This window comes from Larus michahellis, chromosome 4, assembly GCF_964199755.1.
Source record: "Larus michahellis chromosome 4, bLarMic1.1, whole genome shotgun sequence".
In the NCBI taxonomy this organism is placed as follows: Eukaryota; Metazoa; Chordata; class Aves; order Charadriiformes; family Laridae; genus Larus; species Larus michahellis.
The window spans coordinates 30,972,224-30,990,353 of NC_133899.1; the positions used below are offsets into that span (position 1 = coordinate 30,972,224).

An 18,130-nucleotide genomic window follows, 5' to 3' on the forward strand; every position below is an offset into this window, starting at 1 on the left:
TTCCCGTTAACGTGGTACTTACATTTTCCTTTAATTTCATGTTATTAGTCCTTAGGCATGAACTCATGCTTATATCTATTTATGGCTTAGACTTCCATTGTCTTCCAGAAATCTAGTGATCTTCTTCTCTTAACAAATCATGCTTGGTAATTTGGTGAAGGCTATAAATTCAATCTGTGGGTCCCCAGAGTCCCCCACCCCCTATCCCCCCACCGTGCTGTCTATCTTTAATTCTAGGGTGATTAGGGTTCATGAGGAGGAGAACAAAGTCTAGTGAGAATTCCCTCCTCCCAGAAAAGCTGCTGATGACATCCTGTATGGAGAGAGTACCTTCATCTAAACGGAAGGGATCACATGGATACTGATAGATATTATTCAGGTATGCCAAATATTTTCTAATTTCATGTTGTCTCTGTAGAAATACATAGATGGCACTGTAATTTTAATTCTTTTCTGGAACAGCCTGTACATCTGACTTACATAAATGTTATTGTTTAATGAAATATAAGGCTGTTGCTGAAATATGTGCATTCTCTCTTTAAACATAAATCTCCTTTCAAGTCCAAGCCGAAGTAGATAGCAGAAGAGACTGGCTTGATAAATAGCATCACAGATTCACTACATTGTTTAGCTGAGATTTGTGGCAACCTTCACTTATTTTTAGTTTAAAAAGGAAGGAAACACAAAGTTGAGGCTGAAGCGCTGTCTATAACTTCTTCCTTCATTTATGTGCAGCACTCAGATAAAATTATCAGGGGCAGTTGTGTCTCTGATCTAAATAGGCCTTTTGTAGTGGTAAAGGGGAGCAGCTCCTTCAGATTCATACTCCTTGCTTGTTATCTGTAGCTGATGGACTCAGCTGCCAGGGACAAACTAAGGGCAGAATTTCGTTCTTTAGCTGCAGCCTGGGTAAAGATTGATGCTCTCTTACCTAACTGCCAGTTTTCTTATCCCTTTGGTATAAAGGAAGAAGTATTTGACCGCTCTTGTCAGCTTCATATAAAAATACTTTAAATAAGTATTAACCTAATACAATCTTTCTTGCTTTTGTAACGGCTCTGTGCCTTTCCCAGCTTGATTTTGCTGCTTCTCTCTTTCTGCTTCCATTTTTAGATCATGTTTTATCTCTTATCCCTTTGATATCTTTAATAACTGCCTCTTTTTCTTCACCCCCCTCAACTGCTTCTCTCTGCATCCTTTTTCCCTTGATGCCTTCTCACCATATTTCCATTTTATGGGATGATTTAAGAAATTTTCCTATTAGTTGATACTTATGAAATTTTTACTTTTGGAATTACTGCATAATAAAAAAAAGAAAAAAAAAACAAACAAAAGAAACAAACAAACTAATAATAAAAAACCCCCAAAACAAACGAAACCCCAGAACCAGAGAGTGGCTTTGGGCTCATGGCCGTTTTCAGTCCTGAAGCAGCAGCTGCAGCAACCTTAAGCCAAGTACAGATTGAGAGCAGAGCAGGTATTAGTCTGTCAGTGGGGTCTTTCCTGCCTACAAAGCTGGATGATGGAGAGTGGAAATAACTTAGCACTAACAGTTGTATTTTGACAGAACAACTGGCGTGCAGAGAGGAGCAGGGCTGAACTTTAAGGGAGGAAAATTGTTCTGCATGTGTCTGAGGACAAGTAAATTCTCAGACATGTTATAAAAGATAAGTATTAAAGGTGGACAAGGAAAGTAGGGAAGGTTTGCAGAGATGAGCAGGAGCCCCTTGGCAGGAAAAGTCAAAAGCTGGACTGGCTTTTATGTCAGGGAAGGTGGATTAAACAGAAAGATTGTAGTTTTTTTTAAATTTTTTTTAAACAATTTTAGTATGCGTGACCTTAGCTAATAGTCGCTGCAGTGCAGCTGAGAAGTGGTAATTGTTCAGCTGCGGTACCTTAGTTACTTCTGCTCTTGTCCCTGTCCCCTTGGTCTCGGAGGTACCTTGAGCTCCTGTGTTCTCCTTGTCCATGAGTAGCACCTTGAGTCCCAGGGCTCCTGCCTGCTTCCATGGTGTCCGCAAGACTCTGAAAAATGTCTCCTGTCAGTTTTCACTCTTCTTTGCCTAGCAAAAGTAGGGAAGGCACTAGAACGTGCTGTCAGCGAGCAGATAACACTGCACTGATTTGTATGCTGTTTGCATCTGTAAAGTTTTCCATTGCGGCAATGGATCCTTTTGTGTTGAGTCTTCACTTTTGTTTTGTTTTAAAGATTCTGATGACTTTTACCAATAGGCAACACATTATTTTTTTTCCTATATTGTGCTGTATTCTTGAATTTTTCTAGCTGTATAGATTGATGGCAGTTGCTTGTTTGTTAAATGTTTTTTGCTTTGTAGGTGTGAAACAAGTTCTGATCTATCTAATAATGCTAGAATTATGGGTTTTTAAAACTTTTTTTTAAAAAGTGATCTTTTCAAAACTGTCAGATTATGTCGTGAGCAAATCTTTTTCTTTTTTATGCAGTTATGTAGAAATGATTTTGGATGGTTGAAGGTAGTGCTTGGATCAGCAGTAATGCTATGTGACAGCAGAAATATTTCATTTCTTGTTGTGACAAGAGTAACAATTGGTAATTGATAAGTGTGGGGGAAAAGCTTTAAGTGTATATAGATATAGAAAAATCTCTAAGAATAACTGTCATTTAAAATGTAATTTAAAAAAATAATAAATCACTGTCCAAACAAAACAGAGGAAGATTAAAGCAAAGCCTAACCGATGGTGCTTTCAGAAGGAAATCTTGCATGCTTAAAAACTACCACAGCCTAAAAGTTCTTGGTATCTTAAATTTTTCTTTCTAATTCCCTTAATGTCAGATAGGTAAGGACTATGCTACATTAATCATACATGCGCTCACAGTTCTTGCCAGTATTACAGCATTCCAGCTGTTTCAACTTTGAAGCAGCTGCAAGTCTTACGTGCATAAAAAACGCAGTTAACAAAACTTTTGGAATTAAAAAAGTCCATATTTGCTTACTTCCAAAATTAATCTTAAACGACCTGAAGCATTCTGATATACAAACAACTAATGAACATGTTAGCATTTATTTAAACCGTGATAAGTCAGACTTTTGTGTAAGTACACTTGCAGAAGAGGGTTGACGAGGGCTGGGAGCAGCAGCAGGGAAGCAGGAGGAAGCGTAGGGATAGTGTGTACTTTTCTCTTTGACCCATTTAGGCTGCAGTCTCACATTTGCTTTAAGTCGATCCACGTGTACGCTGCTGCTGACAGCATTTCTCCTCACCTCAGCCACATTCTGCTGCCGTTAGGGCCTGGGAGGCTGCCCGTTGAGTTACATGAGGGAACTGGTCCAAATGAAAATTTAACTTTTTGTTGTTTGGGCTGGTTTTCTGCAGAGCAAGTTCCCTCATCCGCATCAGCGTGGGGCCATGTAAATATCATGCTGGGGGTGGGAATGCTGTCTGCAGCAGCAGCTTGGGCTTTAGCTTGACTTAAAACAGTTGTGATCCAGTACCTTCAGATGATAGTTAATTGACAGACTGGGGTTTTGTTGGTGTTTTCCTGTTTGTTTGGAGGTTTTTTGTGTTTTGTTTTTTTTTTTAATGTCCACATTGTCTCTGTTTTTCCAGCTTGCCACCAGAAGTGAAGTTCAGTAAGGACTTCATGAGCAAGAAGTTCTTTAGATGTGCTAAAAAAAAAAAAAAAAATTAATCAGGGATAAGAAGCAAGCAAGCTGCTGCCTAAGGATGGTGAGGCAAGACTAGCAGTAGGTTAGGTGCAGCCCATGAATAAACTGTATGGCTTCTAGTCTGTTGTTGTGGAAGTGGGGGTAGCAGTTAGATGGATAATGGGAATGAAATGGCAGCAGTAGAAGCACCACCTGCAAGGGAAGCAGAATTCCAGCAACTGAATGCAAAAAGTCAGAGGAACTGCTTACGATGCCAAATTTTTCAGAGTGGGTAAGGCAAATTAATTCAAATGGCCAGTTGCTGTATATGCAAAGAGGCTGTCCATGTGGGAGTGGTATCACATAATCAGGGAATGGAAAAAGTGCTTGAGGAGGGAGGTGGGGGAAGCTACGTGGGCGCTTTGCAGGCCTGCTTTGGCATTAATGGAATACAAGGGCCAATTTTGAGGGAATGAATACTTAAAGAAGGACAGATAAGTGCTGGGAAGAGATGTTAACAGCAGATTTTCTAGGTGAAAGAAAAGTAGCTTAGTATCAAATATTTAAGAAGTGGTTGGAGTAGTGACCACTATCTGAAATTTTAAGCCATTAATCTTAAAGATACATGCTAGTTCTCTTTAGCTGAATGAATGAATGAATGAAATCTGACATGCAGTGGAAGGGCTTTACCAGGAGAGATGGGGAGCTGCAACTGGTAGTTGGGGCACTCTCATGGGAGGCAAAATGGATGGGTTGGATTGTCGTCAGCAGGCAGAGAAATTGAATAGTGTGCTGAGGTAGTCTGGTTCTGGCCCTAAGAAGATAAAGTGGAGGCATCAGTCCTTCAGTAAACAGGTCTGGATTAAGTCTTTGTGAAATAAAAAAAAAAAGTTATCTTTAACAAGGATCAGTTTACCGGTTTGGTTTTCTGTGCATCCCCGCAAACGGTTGTGCTGGCAAAGCTGGTGGAATGTCACCAGGAAAGGGCCAGGAGCTGTTTTACTCTGCTGAGGTAGCAGGAACAGAGTGTACCCTTGGGCAGTCCCCGGAGCAGGTTTGCCAGGTGACACACGCATAGGGAGGCATCAGATGCATCAGAGGGGGGCTGAGCGTGCACGGAATCCAGGTTGCTCAGCCCTGTGACTGACACATCCCATGGAGGAACTGGGGCGTTCTTGTGTGGTCTGGGGACATGGGGTGCACCCACAATTAGATGGTGGTGAAGTGGGGATTTGGGGCTAGGCTGAAGTTAGGTAGAGCATGGGAATCAGGCCACCATGTTCATCACTTTCCTCATAGACAATTAGGTGTTACTGGGAATAATTCTTACCTATCCTTAATAAAATTAAAGTTGTTGTGCTGGGTCAGCACTGTAGTAATGTCCTACTGTGCTGCTACTTTTACTGTTCATGGGCCTTTTTCATTACAGGCTCGCAGAGATAAAGCTGCTTCTCGTGCTCGGTGTGATCGCTGCCGCCATCGCCTCCGTTTCCTCCCTGCCTCCCCCCATTGTTTGGGCTTTAAATGTTTTCTTGTCTTTGATCATGGAACTCTATCCTTGATTAGGCTTCTGGGACCAGCCTTCGTAAGAGTAGCCCTGCTGATATTCCTGGACTTTCCCTGTTGCAGCTTTGTTTGTTTGTTTTGCTTATTTGTACTACAAATAACATAGAAGCCTGGCATGGAGCAAAGAGCAGGAAATTCATTCAGGCTTTGAGCTGGGACTTGCAGAAATTGAAAGATATGACAAAGCATGCAGGGATGCCCAGACATAAAAACTGCTCTCTTTTCCCCCCTTTTTGGGAGTTCTTTTGGGGACCCTTTTCAAAGAAAGAAAAGGAGTGAAAACCCAAATGCAGAATAAAATCTTCACATAAAATTCAGTCGGTAAAGCAATTCAAATTCTGGAAATGAATACCCAAGCAAAAACCATCCGAAACGTTTCCTTTAATAGAATCTAGCGTTTGTTACCATAACAATCCTTTTTGCAAAAAAGGATTAGTTCTGTTAACATGACTTCATTGCCCGATTCAGGTAGTGCTAGTTTCCAGGGCCCCTTGAGCAAATTGCAGAAAGGGGGGGAAAATCTGTATGCCCGGATTTTTGATGATGCAGTTTAGTATCGTAATAACAATTCACTTAAGCTCTAGCTGTGTACTGCTTGTTATTTCCCTAGAAACTTACGCTTCTTACTGAAAAGCGCTGCTTTGAAATAGCAGTGTTACAGTCTCTGTCAGGGTGAGGGGAGGGCTGCAGATGAGCAGGCAGAAGCCAGATGAGAGTAATATATAGCTGTATCTGCTTGACATTACTGACTTTTAAGGGATCCAAAAAAAAGGTATGATTCCTCTTGAATAGGGGAAGAGAACAAGCTGTTTCTGTAGTAACGAGATCATAAACGGAAGAAAATTGCTTGTAAAGAATGGGTCTGATTTTTCCCCATTTTTCTATTTTGCTCCTATTATAACTTAAGCTGCAGTTTTGCTATCAACTGCCTCTTGTGTAAGCATTTAATATTACCAAGATTTTCTGCAAATCTATTTTTGTGACGGTGATTTCTGGCCTACACATCTTGTTTTGCAATAACCACTGTTTCCTCCATCAAAAGAATAGAAGTTTTCTGAAATAAAAGGATAGTAGCATCCAGCGGCCCTATCTGAACTTGTCAGTTCAGGTCTTAAGTGCCAGTTCAAAGCACTGAGGTTGGCATCGGTTGAGAAAATGATGGTGTTTCTTTCAGGATGCAGGGAGTAGATGGGTAAAAGCATTTTTTTTTTTTTTTTTCAGTAGGCTTGGAACTAAAAACTGAAAAGGGCCTTTTGTTTTTAGATGCAGATTCGGGAGCGTGATAAACTTTACTACTTGGTAGCCTGGGAACTTGATTTTGTGTGTTGCTTACAGGAGTGTAAGCTTTTCTCTCTCTCTTCTCCCCCTGACTCCCCCTCCACCCCGATGGCATGATGAGCCTTTGGGAAATAATTGGGAACTGCCTGCTACACGTCCTATATGTTGCAGAATTTCTTTTATTTTCTAGACTTTTGTTCTTTTGCCCTTTAAAGGAGAATAATTTTACTGTTTTATGGGCCAGGAAGCGGGAGGATTTTTGTAACCTTGTTGATGAGCTTGTCCTGCCTTTTGAAAAAGACACTGTTCCTTGTCCTTTTCCCAAAGATACTTAGACACCACTTTAATGCCATCACTAAATCGCAAGGGCAGCATGCAGCGTAAGCTTTGACCTTAAAGACTCTATTTCTTTTGGTTTAAAAAAAGAATCTCAGGATCTGTCAAAAAAACTGTAAGGCCCAAAAGAGGCAACTGTTACTGCAATTACTAATAAAAGATGCACCTAACTAAGGGACTTCTTTTACCCCTGTATTTTTTGTCTTACATGTCATACTCTTGCCTAGCAATTTAGAAAAAATGCAATATTTATTTCTGACTGTTCCACATGACGATGTTCCTTTTTAGTACTGAGACAGCAGTAGTTGCAAGTTTTTAGAGTAGTGTCCCACTCAAACTTTTTAAAAAAACTGTTCCACTGGATAAAACGGATAAGAAGAACTGGAAGCTGTTGTCTTGAGTTGTGTTTTACAATGCAGAGCACGGCAGGGTGTAAAGGTGTGGCAGTTCTTTTCTTTTCCATCCAGTAGAGCAGCTCAATTAATTTGAGTTTGTAACACTGCGATGTAATCTGGTGAATACTGAGTTGAGCAGATTGCTAATAAATTTCATTGTAATGTTGGATATTCCCACTGTTTTGGCTGAGATCATAAGGCTTGTTGCATTCTTGCAGATAGCTGGACCAGCTCACTGCACACTGGGACCATATGGCCAAACTGGTGGAAAGGACATTAGCCAGCCATTAGGGCTGATTGAAGCTACGCTGGTAGTCTAGAGCAAATGATAGAGACAGTCAGGAGGTAAACAACAAATGGAAGGTTATAAACTGCTACCCAGCTAGCGAGGAGCAGTGGGAGTATATTCAAGGACCGACAGACATAATGCAGTATTGTAGGTTTGCTGGAGGGAATTGCTCATCTTCCCAGCACTGTAGCATCCAGCTGCTCTGCCGCTCCTCCCTGCACTGACGGTATTGCTGGGGGAGCAATCGCTCATGTAGGAAGGTATCTGAATGCTTAGCAAGGTTTGTGGCTACCGTTGCACAGTTAGGAGGACCTTTTCTGCTGAGGACTGGCAGCATAAATGGTAATTGGTCTCACTGTCAATAGTAACTGGAGCATTGGATAGAGAATTTATTTTGATCAGTTATTTTCTTGTGCCCAATTTCTCTAAGTGTGAACATCTGCTCTTCAGATACCAACAGATTAAATTGCTGTATTTACAGTTAAATAAAATATTATGGAGACGCATTTTTCAGCTCTGGAAATGTCAGATTGGGGAGATTGGCAGAAAAGGTTGGAAATCACAAAATTACATACTTCTGGTTGTCATCTGACTGGGATGAGGACACTGTACAAGAGTTTGGTACTGTACTGCAGTACTGAGGCGATAGCCACTTAGCTGATATCTGCCTTTTTTTGGAGTTACGTGTTCAATGAAGATGCCTCTTGAATCTGTGAAGGAACCAGAAGGAGTACAAGGTATCTTGTGTTCCCTGTGGAGAAATCTAGAAGCACGACTGCTAGTGCTAACTTTTCCAGCTATTTTTTTTTTTTTTAGTGTTACATAAGATACCAGAAAAATAGAATTTTCTTGTCATGTTAAATTCAAGGGCTGGGGGTGGTGGGGAAACAACAAAGCTTTTGATCTTTCTTTAGTAAATAGGAGACTGGTTACAGAATGTAAATATTTATCTCAGATGATGATGCTATAAGCAGTACATTTCTTTCTCTCCAAAACAGATAAGGACAAAACCAAGTTAGTTATGAAGATGCACATAATTTCTAAGGTGCTTCTTGTCCTGTGTTAAGTTGTTCATTTTGGGGATCAACGGCAGTGTAACAGTTGTCTTATTTTTTCTGTAATCTATATGACTGACTTAATACTACAAAACAGCTTGAGGGAGTACTAGCGCACACAATTAAAGTCTTCACTGGTCTGCTGAAGGTCGAGTGAAACATTCAATGAAATACAATTTCTTAAGTGGACGAGTACCTTTCTGTGCTCTTAAATCTCTTTCGTATTTGTCAGTAGACAATGACTGGTTACCCCTAAAGTAATTGCATTTTAAAATATTGATGCTGGATGAAGAGCTTGGCTAAAAAAGCATGTGTTACTCAAACAAGCATACTGTTTACCTAGGATGGATTATGATGAATTATATTTCAACATTTGAAACTAAGAAAAGGTTAAATACTAAGAGAATATTAATGGTAGCTTGGGGATGGGAACAGCTCAGTGGGAAAAATAGCTTATGACAGAAATTAATTTCAATATATTCCTCAATGTTATTTTTTTTCTTTTCTGGTATATTCTTTGTTTCTGAAGTGCCCTCTGAGGTGTGGAGCCCTGGAGTGCTGTTCTTGGGAGAAGGATTACCGCGTAATGGGGATGGGCCAGGGGAGCGCTAGGGGAGAAGTCTCCTTGTTGCTTGTCGTGTTCTTACTCTGCATCTCCGGCTCACTTGGGATGTTCTCTGGTGTGTGTGCAGGACCACATCAGCTGCTGCCATTGTGGCGGCATGGGAAGCTTCCTCATCACCTCTTCTTGCTTGGTGACCTGCACCGTCCTGGTCTTTGTGGAGCCAAGTGGGCCCTGTGTACCGGTTCCACTTGTTAGCCCATAGAAGCACTCAGGAGTGCATGTAGCTCCTCCTTGGCATAGGAGTCGCTCTTTTCTTTATGTTTTTACAAAAGCTTTACTTAGAAGTAAAATTCAGACAACACTTAAAATTGCTGAATTTGTTTCTCATTATCAGCTGCCTTTGTGATGTTAGGGACATTGAATTGGACCATCTTACTTAAAGGGAATGCTGCGCACTTGCTGCTGCAGTGATTCCAGTGTGGATCTCCCTGCAGCTGAGGGAGAGGTACATGGCCACGGTCATGTCTGGCTTTAATGGTTTTACATTTGCATGTAGTGCCTAAAATCTCTACAGATGATGACAGTTCTCTTCGTCTTCATCGTGGCAGCCATGCATGGCAAAATACAACTAGATAAAATAGAAAGCTTAGGTGATAGGTTGAGGTGGCTTTCCATAGACTCGCAGATCCACGCTGGCCTCTGGGGTGGACTTGCTCGAGGAGAGGTTGATCGGGGAAGCTGCTTTTCTGCCACTGCAAAAATGAGTTTTAGTAGTTAAGGCTAACCGCGCTTTTTTTGCCCACAGATGAGTACAAACTGACTCTTTCTTAGGGATATAAAAGTCTTAATCCTGCTTCAGCATACCGGTTGTATAGTGTGAAATAAAATTCAGGGGAGGGTAAGTGCTGGTTAGTATCTTAGTTTTGGGAAGATGTAGTATTTGTATTTGAGGCTGGTGAGTGCCAGTCCCAGGGCCTGCTGATGGCAGTGGAAAAAACTATTCACTTAATGGGCTTTGGATTACTCCTGAGTAGCTTATTGTACACACATCTCTTGTGGAAGATGACGTATGCTTCCTCTGTTGTTACTTCTTCATCCAAATGTGTTACACCTGGTTGACCAACGTGCTTTAAAGGAGATCTTGTTGGTGAGTGCACTGATTGTCACTTCTGTGGGAAGGAGAAGCTGTCTCTTTGTGGCAGCTCACGTTTGACCAGAGTCTTGCTGACCCTGGCTGTGTGTCTGGAGTCACTTTTTATTAAAGCTGAATTGAAGCAGCATCTTTGGCAGAAGGTTGTTCGTCGGTTAAGCATTTTTATAATGTTATTAGGGATGATGGTGTAGGGATTTACATAAAATTAAGATGTGCTGGTGGGGTTCTGCTAAGCATCACATGGTCTCCATCGCTTTCTGCGAGCATTGGTGGCTGAGGCGCATGGAACATCGTACACCCTTCAGCAAAGCTACTCCTGACATCTCTGAAGGGAGCAGACGAGCGTTTCCTGTAAATACACGTACTGGAAACATCTGCCCAGCACATTGAATTAAAGGATTTTTCTTGATGTGCTGTCTGACCCCGTATGCTGAGGAACTTCAGTGCTCTGTTTTCCTCATGACTTCCCCCATCTTTTTCTTAAGCTGTCTTTTCGGCACACTCTTCCGAAGCCGGAGCTGTGAGGATGGACCGGGCCTCGCTTCCCGCATCTGTCCCAGCAGCTGTACCGCTTCCTGCCATGAATCATCCGAAACACTTTTTTTTTTTTTTATTGTTTTATTTAAGGGTAAAGGCACATTTGTTTTCCTGAAGCCACAACCTAATCTCAGCAGTCTGGCAGCCAAGCCTTAAATGAAGGCTTGGGTGCAAAAGTGTTGAGAGGAAGGAAGTGCCTCCCCATCGGCGGTGATTATGGGCAAGCCTGGAGCAGAGCCCCTTTCCTTGTGGGCTTTGGTTGTGGTCAGAGGAACTGCAAACTTCATCACTTCTGGGAGAGTTGCAGGAAAATGTCTCCTCTGTTCGTATGTCAAACACGCCATGACCTCCAGTTTTCAGAAGTTCATCGCCACAGCCAACCAAGTGCCAACTGTCGAATGATCTTTGGAGCAGGGGGCATAATCTTTTGCCTGAGAAGTCTCAGCTATGTTTTGGATCCTCTCTGGCGCTGATGTTTGTGGTTTCTTTTTCCAGGGCTCATTGATTGCATGTATTTCAATTCTAGCAGTCCAAAATGAGGCATTTTTTTGTCCCGAGGAGCTGAGTTACGTATAGTTCCTGAAACTTGAGAGGTTATTGTATTTCACACAGAGATGAAATCAAAAATATACCCCCTCAGTTTTGTCTTCAAAAAAAAAAAAAAAAAAAAAAAAAAACAAAAAAACACAAACCCACAAAAAAACACCCAACCCAAAAGCATATTAACTACAGAGTTGTTAAGCTTTTTTTTTTCCTTTGTTAATTTTTTCTAGGGAAACGTCAGATTCACCACTTGGGAAACCAGCTTCAACTCAATCAACACTGTCTGGATACTGCCTTTAATTTTTTCAAGATGGCTGTGAGCAAACACCTAACCCGGGGGAGGAAGATGACCCACGTAATTGCTGCATGTCTCTACCTGGTGTGTAGGACAGAAGGAACTCCTCGTATCCTTTTGCATTTGAAAAATAAAAAAAAAATAAACAAAGGGCATACTTCTAGCAAGTCAGCTATCCCAGTTAGACCTTTGCAAAGGTAAGTGTTTAGGAGCTAACTTTGTCACTGTTTGTTTTATATAATTAAGTGAATGGGAGCTTTTACTGTGGTTCAAGTAAAATTTTTCCCTTTTTAAATGTACAATACCTAATATTTACAAGGAAGTATAAATGTCACTTTGCCTCCCATCAATAACTCTACATTTCTTCTTTCTCAACATTTTCTTCTAGTATAAGATTGCACTTTTCCTGTGTTTTGATAGGGATTACTTGTTTATAGCGTGTGTCGATTTTTGTTGTTGTTTTGGTTTTTTTTTTTATTAAAACAAGTGAAAACTAACTCCAAGCCACCCATAGCGTCAGTATTAAAGAACAGGCTAGAGTCCTAGTGGATTTTCCAGTGGGAAGGACAGTATCACTCCCGTTTCAGTTTTGGGGAAAAGGCATTTGATAAATTCTGTAAGTTGCTCAAAGTTCGTACAGGAAACCAGTGGCTGGAGGTGGGACTGCACACAGGCCAGAGCTGCAAGTGAGTACTCCTTGCTTCTAGACCATCCCTATTTTTGTCTTGTAGAATTTCATTAAAATTCATGTAAGCTTTAAATACTGATGGCCATCCAAACTTACTTGTGTTATATATTTTTACTTACTTTATGTTGTGTTTCAGTTGCTGGAATTCGGAGTTTAGTATCAATTTTTTCTGTATTATTTTAGTTCTACTGTACAGCAGTATGTGCATATCATCAGTATTCTATTTGACTCGATGCTTTTTCTAGATTGCTGTTCTCATTCTATATTTTGGCAGTTGAACAGCTTAGTTTTCTTTTTAAGATTGAGATGATTTTTTTTTTAGTTTTAGAAACTACGGTATTCTAAATTTAGTGCTTTCTGATAGTGTTGTGGTCATTGCATTTGCATGTTTAAAAAAATGTGGTTTTGCAGGAATAATGGAATTAAATGGAAGGCTTGTCTGTTACACTAGTCTCTTTATGTAAAATCTCTGTGGGAACTTTGAACAGTATAACTCTATCATTACCATAAAGACAGTGTTGATTTAAAAGCATTGACAATAGTATTTTTTTTATGCCCATATCACATTTTCAAAGTAATTTATTTACAATCGTTATTTGATACTACTGAATGATAGCCTAGCCATAATATATAAATCCATTTTTCCCCGCTGGTAGTGATAAAAAGCATTGGAAGCAGTATGAGCTGTAATAGGCAAGTAGGTACAATGGGGCAGCCATCTGTGCAGCAAGTGTGGCTAACTTTTCTAGCAAACAAAAAAAAAAAATCCTTTGCTTGTTTGACATATCCTTCTTTAAAATATTTCAACCTGTGCAAGATGTACTGGTCTGGTTGACACTTCATAAATACCTAAATTAATTTTCCCTTTTTTCATTAAATTGAAATAATTACGTGATATTTCATGTAAAATACTAGGGCCAGGGTATGAATAAGACTGCAAAGACAGGCTCTGTCTTTCTATATCAATATCACAAAGTACTCCATCTTCATTGTCATTGTTACTGTGCCACCTGGGAATCAAGAAGTGGTAATGCATGACAGTATGGCTCAATTTTGTTAGTGGTGATTCTTTAAAAAAATGCATTAGATAAACTTATTTTTGTAGTTGATATTAAGAAGTTAACTGTGTTACTTTGGGAGAGTGAGTTCAGCTTCTGCCTGTGTTCTGCTGTTTGGGGTTTTGTTTTGCGTTTTAGCATTTAAAATCCAGTGTAGTTGGAAAAACAAACCCAAAACAAATTATGGATTCTAAACATTAAAATACAAGATCCTTTTCTAGTATCATATCCTTTCATTAGAAAGTTGAAAACCTGAGAGCCACAGGTGCATATTTCTGACCTTTGAAATGAAAATACATTCAAGCCTCCACAGTTTGATTATGATGATCATTATCAGCATGTTATATTTGTTTCCAGCCTAGATCTGGCAATATAGAAATGCGCTACAAGAGGCAGGCATGTGTCCAGGGCCTTTGGTCCAGAGAGAAAAAGAGCAGATGTAGAGGATGGGCATGCGACAAGATGCTTTAGCAAGAATGAAGATGCATGTTCAGGGTAATAAGCTTTCAGTTGGTTTTGGTCTTGTGGATAAGCCAGAGGAGAACGGCATGCCAAGAGGAGAAATATAGTGTACAGAGGACCTACGTTATTTGTCATGCTTCGAGATTTATAAAACCCTGCTAAGTAGATTTACTAAGTTTGAAGTCTCCACTATTGTTGTGTTGGTTATAGAAGTCTTATGAAGAAATTTGTAAGAAATTTAGAAAAGGAAGTTAAAAGACTGAAGGTTGGTGAGGAAATATGTGAGAGGGAATGGAGTATGTATGTGGCCTGGGGAGGTAGAGTGGGATGTAGTCAAGGGGTTGAAGTGGCAAGAAATGTTGTGGCAGAACCAAAGGAGTGGGAAGTGTTTGGAGGGGGAAAACAGGATTTAATTGTGTCTGCATTGAGTTCAGTTTGAGGGATTGGAATGTATTTATCTGACAGGGGTATCTGCTTATTCTTCTTTTTTCATAATGTACGTGTCGCCAGCCAACCCCCGTGAAAATGAGAGGAAAATTGTAGCCAAGTCTTACTGGTGCACTCTGAGTTAATGCCTGAATAAACCTCAGCCTGAAATAGGAAGACATTATGTTCTCTTTGGTTCTTATGCATTGTTTAATTAATGCAAAAATGCGAAATATTCCAGTAACACAAATTTTTTTAATCTGAAAAAAAAATTTCTAGAATTTAGAGAACATAAACGTTTACTTATCTGAAGTGCAGCTTTTATTTATAGTTCTTTAGAAAGTTTAATATATTATTTGAGATCTGAATTGATTTTACATCAGTTTATGGTTTTTATTAGCTTATTTGACACAGAACCCCACAGTGCAGCAACTTTGTCATAGCTTTTCATTTGCCTTGCTTATATTACTTGTCAGCATTAATGGTTTAAATGGAAGATGGCTTACTAGCTATTTGCTGAATTTGGGAGGTCTTTTATCCTCCTGATGAGCTACCTATAAAAACATTAATTTATTATTCCCTTTATAAATATGTCTATATTCTCAGTGTCAGAAGTAAAGGTATAATGCGAAAAATACAGATGAAGGAGATAGTGATTTTTTTTTTTTAACCCTCAGGTTTGATGGAACCAGTTGACCCCTCCCAGGGGCTGAGCGAGGCTGAGCGTTTCCAGTGACATCTGACTTCAGCTGGCTCTACCAGTGCTCCAGGCGTTTCAGACTCTGGCTCTTAATTTGTTTCTTGGAATAGTAACAGTCCTCAGTTGTTTCTCTTTAATGTTTTGAACAGCTTTCCCCCCCCACCCCTACATATGTCTGAATGGAAACAAAGGGCTTTTTAGCTGGTCCTGCAGTTCCTGAGGGAGAGAACTTGGGAAGAGCCGGGCAGGGTGTCTGAGTGACTTACAGTCTCGGCTGTAACCCATGGCTGCTCTGGGGTCACTCGGGAGCAATGAGAGCCTGGCCAGGATTTTCCAGGTGGGATATCAGTTTGTTTTAATCAAGGAACATTTCATTCTGTTTGTAATCCTTTTTACTGTACACAACTGTTAGAAAAAACAGTACAAATGTCCACTATTTTGTTTGTAATATTTTCCAACGCTACCACCTGGGTTTTTTTACAGCAACATTTTACATGGTAAATGTCTTTTATCCCCCCCCCCCCACCTTTATTTTATTTATTTATTCTTTTCCTTTGAAGTTCTCTGGAAAATGCACCCTTAGTTGTAAACCAAATCCTGTCTTGTTAGAGCACAGTAAATAAAACCTTTTCCACATGAGAAGACTCCTCACAAAGTTTCCTCACCAGCTATCTTGTGTAAATATCCGTCTGCCTGCCTGCCTGCCTCTGGAGGTAAATTCAGGGCAGGTTTTTCCCCCCTCCAGTAAAGCTGTTCAGCCTTGATGCCAGGGCGCTCGTTGAGCCCTTCCCACCGCCTGGGGCTGGGGCAGCCTCCTGAGATTGAGGTTGCCCAAGTTATTTCGGTGGTCTGCAGCAGCTTTGTGAGGAAAACAATAGGCTCCTCTTGGGGTCAGTCCAATGCAGCCAAGTGCGGCATCTCTTCTGAGTTGTTTGCAGAAGAACCTTTACGCTAAATGTCCAAGAAAAATAATCTCTTGAATTTGAGCATTAGGAGCAGAAGGCTGACAGGAGAAAGTTTGGTGCCTTGGTGTCTTTTATGTGTAAACTTGCACTGGGTGGGAAAGCATAAGGCGGTTTTCCTCTCCTGCTTCCTTTGCCCCGTGAACCTCCCTTTTGTTTGAGGGAAGATCACAAAGGCATTGCAGGATCCCAGCAGGCAAGAAGGATTTGGAAAAAAAAAAATGGGCATCTCCTCACTGAATGGGGCAGTACTTTGTTATTTCCTATTTGTTTGCAGTACTTGTACTTTATTGCCAAGCTATTTGAATGGTTCCTGGCTTAATGTGTTTATTTTCATGTCACAGTAAGGGAAGTTGGGAGTATTTATCTTCATTTCCAGGTGCAGAACTGAGGCTAAGTGACACATTCAAAGTTACCCAGAAAATCTGTGATGGAGTAAGGAATTGGTGTCTTTAATCCTAGATTAGGCATCAGCTACTGAGCCTTTCTGCCTTGTTGCTCTTTGCAAGAGAAGTTCAGCTAATTTCCTTTTGAGCATTAGCAGGCTCCGTTGGCTTCCATACTGTCTTGGGAAGCTTTGTATAACCTCACCATGAGAGCCTTTGATGGATACATTCTTTGTTTCTCTACCAACACTTCAAGGTCTATCTTTGCAAGGAAAAGGGCAAGACTTCCTTTTTTCTTAGAAATGAAAAATTAGATCTCCAGCAATCTTTTGACCTCTACTAAAACTTCTGGAGCCAGCAGGCCCTAGTGTTCCCAATTAAAAAGTTAACTTTTGAAATTAGGCTTTAATCAACAAAATTTTATATCTGTAGTTAGGGAGGTTAATAAAACCAGTTTCTATTTCTCTTTGGATAAGGACTTTCTTTAACTGACCTTTTACTTTTGATTAAACACAGTTGCAATCATAATATGTTTTGCTCAAGCGTTGAGTGTGACAAGGACATAAGAGCTTAAAAATGGATTTTAAATTGCACAGTTAAAAATACATATAATATTTACAAAAGCAAATTACTTTCTTCCATTTCACTAGGTTTGGGTGGGTGGTAAAGGACACCAAGGTCTTACTTCGTAGAAAGTTGAATAGAATAGAATATTTTAAATTGGAAGGGACCTACAACAATGATCTAGTCCAACTGCCTGGCCACTTCAGGGCTGACCACAAGTTAAAGCATGTTATTAAGGGCATTGTCTAAATGCCTCTTAAACACTGACAGGCTTGGGACATCGACCACCGCTCTAGGAAGCCTGTTCCAGTGTTAGACCACACTCTTGGTGAAGAAATGCTTCCTAATGAAGCATATGCTTGGACTTGAAGTCTTGGAAAAGTCTCATCCACTTCATTTCAAAATTAAGTTTTCAAATTGGTATGCTTTTGAGTTGATGGATTTTAGCTGGGAGAGTTTCAATCTATTAATGAAAAATTGCCGCTTTAAATAGGGTGCAGCTATTGTTGCCCCATGTTATTTGCATGTGTTTCCAAATAGTTCATGTGTTTGGTAACGCTTGGCTTGTGTGACCACTCCTGTTTGGTACCGCAGGAGAAAATGCTGGAGATATAGGGAAGAGGGCAGCCAGGGGCATTAATAGAAATTTAATTTCTGCATCTTAATTTCTCCCTGTCACCCTCTCCTCCAGCCAGGGTTGGGACTGCTGAATTGCAACAGCAGTGCTCATGACCAGAAGCCAGCATAACCAGTCTCCTTTTCCATGGAGTGAAGGAGAATCATATGATTTTTCACTCGCAGTACTGCCTTATGCTTTTTTGCTGTATTGAGAGATATGTATAAAGCAAGTATGTTGCTGAGAGGATGAGGCGCTTCATGTTTCCTGTTGGTGGGAGAGTAAAATTTTCCTCTGCATGTGCCCATTGCCATTGTATGCTCCATTGTGTGGTTCTGTTCTCTTCCCTGCTGCATCCCCTTACTGCAAAGGCTGCTCCTGGCAGCTGCCCTGTGCTTGGGGACGGCGGCAGTGGGGCAGCGAGGCAGGAGGAGTCCGGGCTGTGTCACTCTCAGGTATCTCACCTTGCCTCCAGCTGTATTGCAGAAGATCCTGTGCTTCCCTAGGTCCTGTGTCATGTCTGTCAGTCCCTGTGGATGTCTTTGTAGTAGTATCTGCAGTGATGCTGGGTACTCGAATTGTTCCACTTGTATCTGGTGATTTGCGGCGTCTTTTAAAGGGAATTCCTTC

The 18,130-nt window shown here is 40.7% G+C and overlaps 1 protein-coding gene across 3 annotated transcripts in view; it reads left to right on the plus strand.

Annotated features, from left to right (window-relative positions):
- The window catches only part of BRF1 (BRF1 general transcription factor IIIB subunit), a 179,263-nt gene that overhangs the window by 34,009 nt on the left and 127,124 nt on the right, over positions 1-18,130 (plus strand). For all 3 annotated transcript variants that reach the window (XM_074583780.1, XM_074583779.1, XM_074583781.1), the window contains exon 3: positions 11,574-11,747. In XM_074583780.1, coding sequence (XP_074439881.1) covers positions 11,574-11,747 — 174 coding nt within the window. The remainder of the gene's footprint in view (positions 1-11,573; positions 11,748-18,130) is intronic.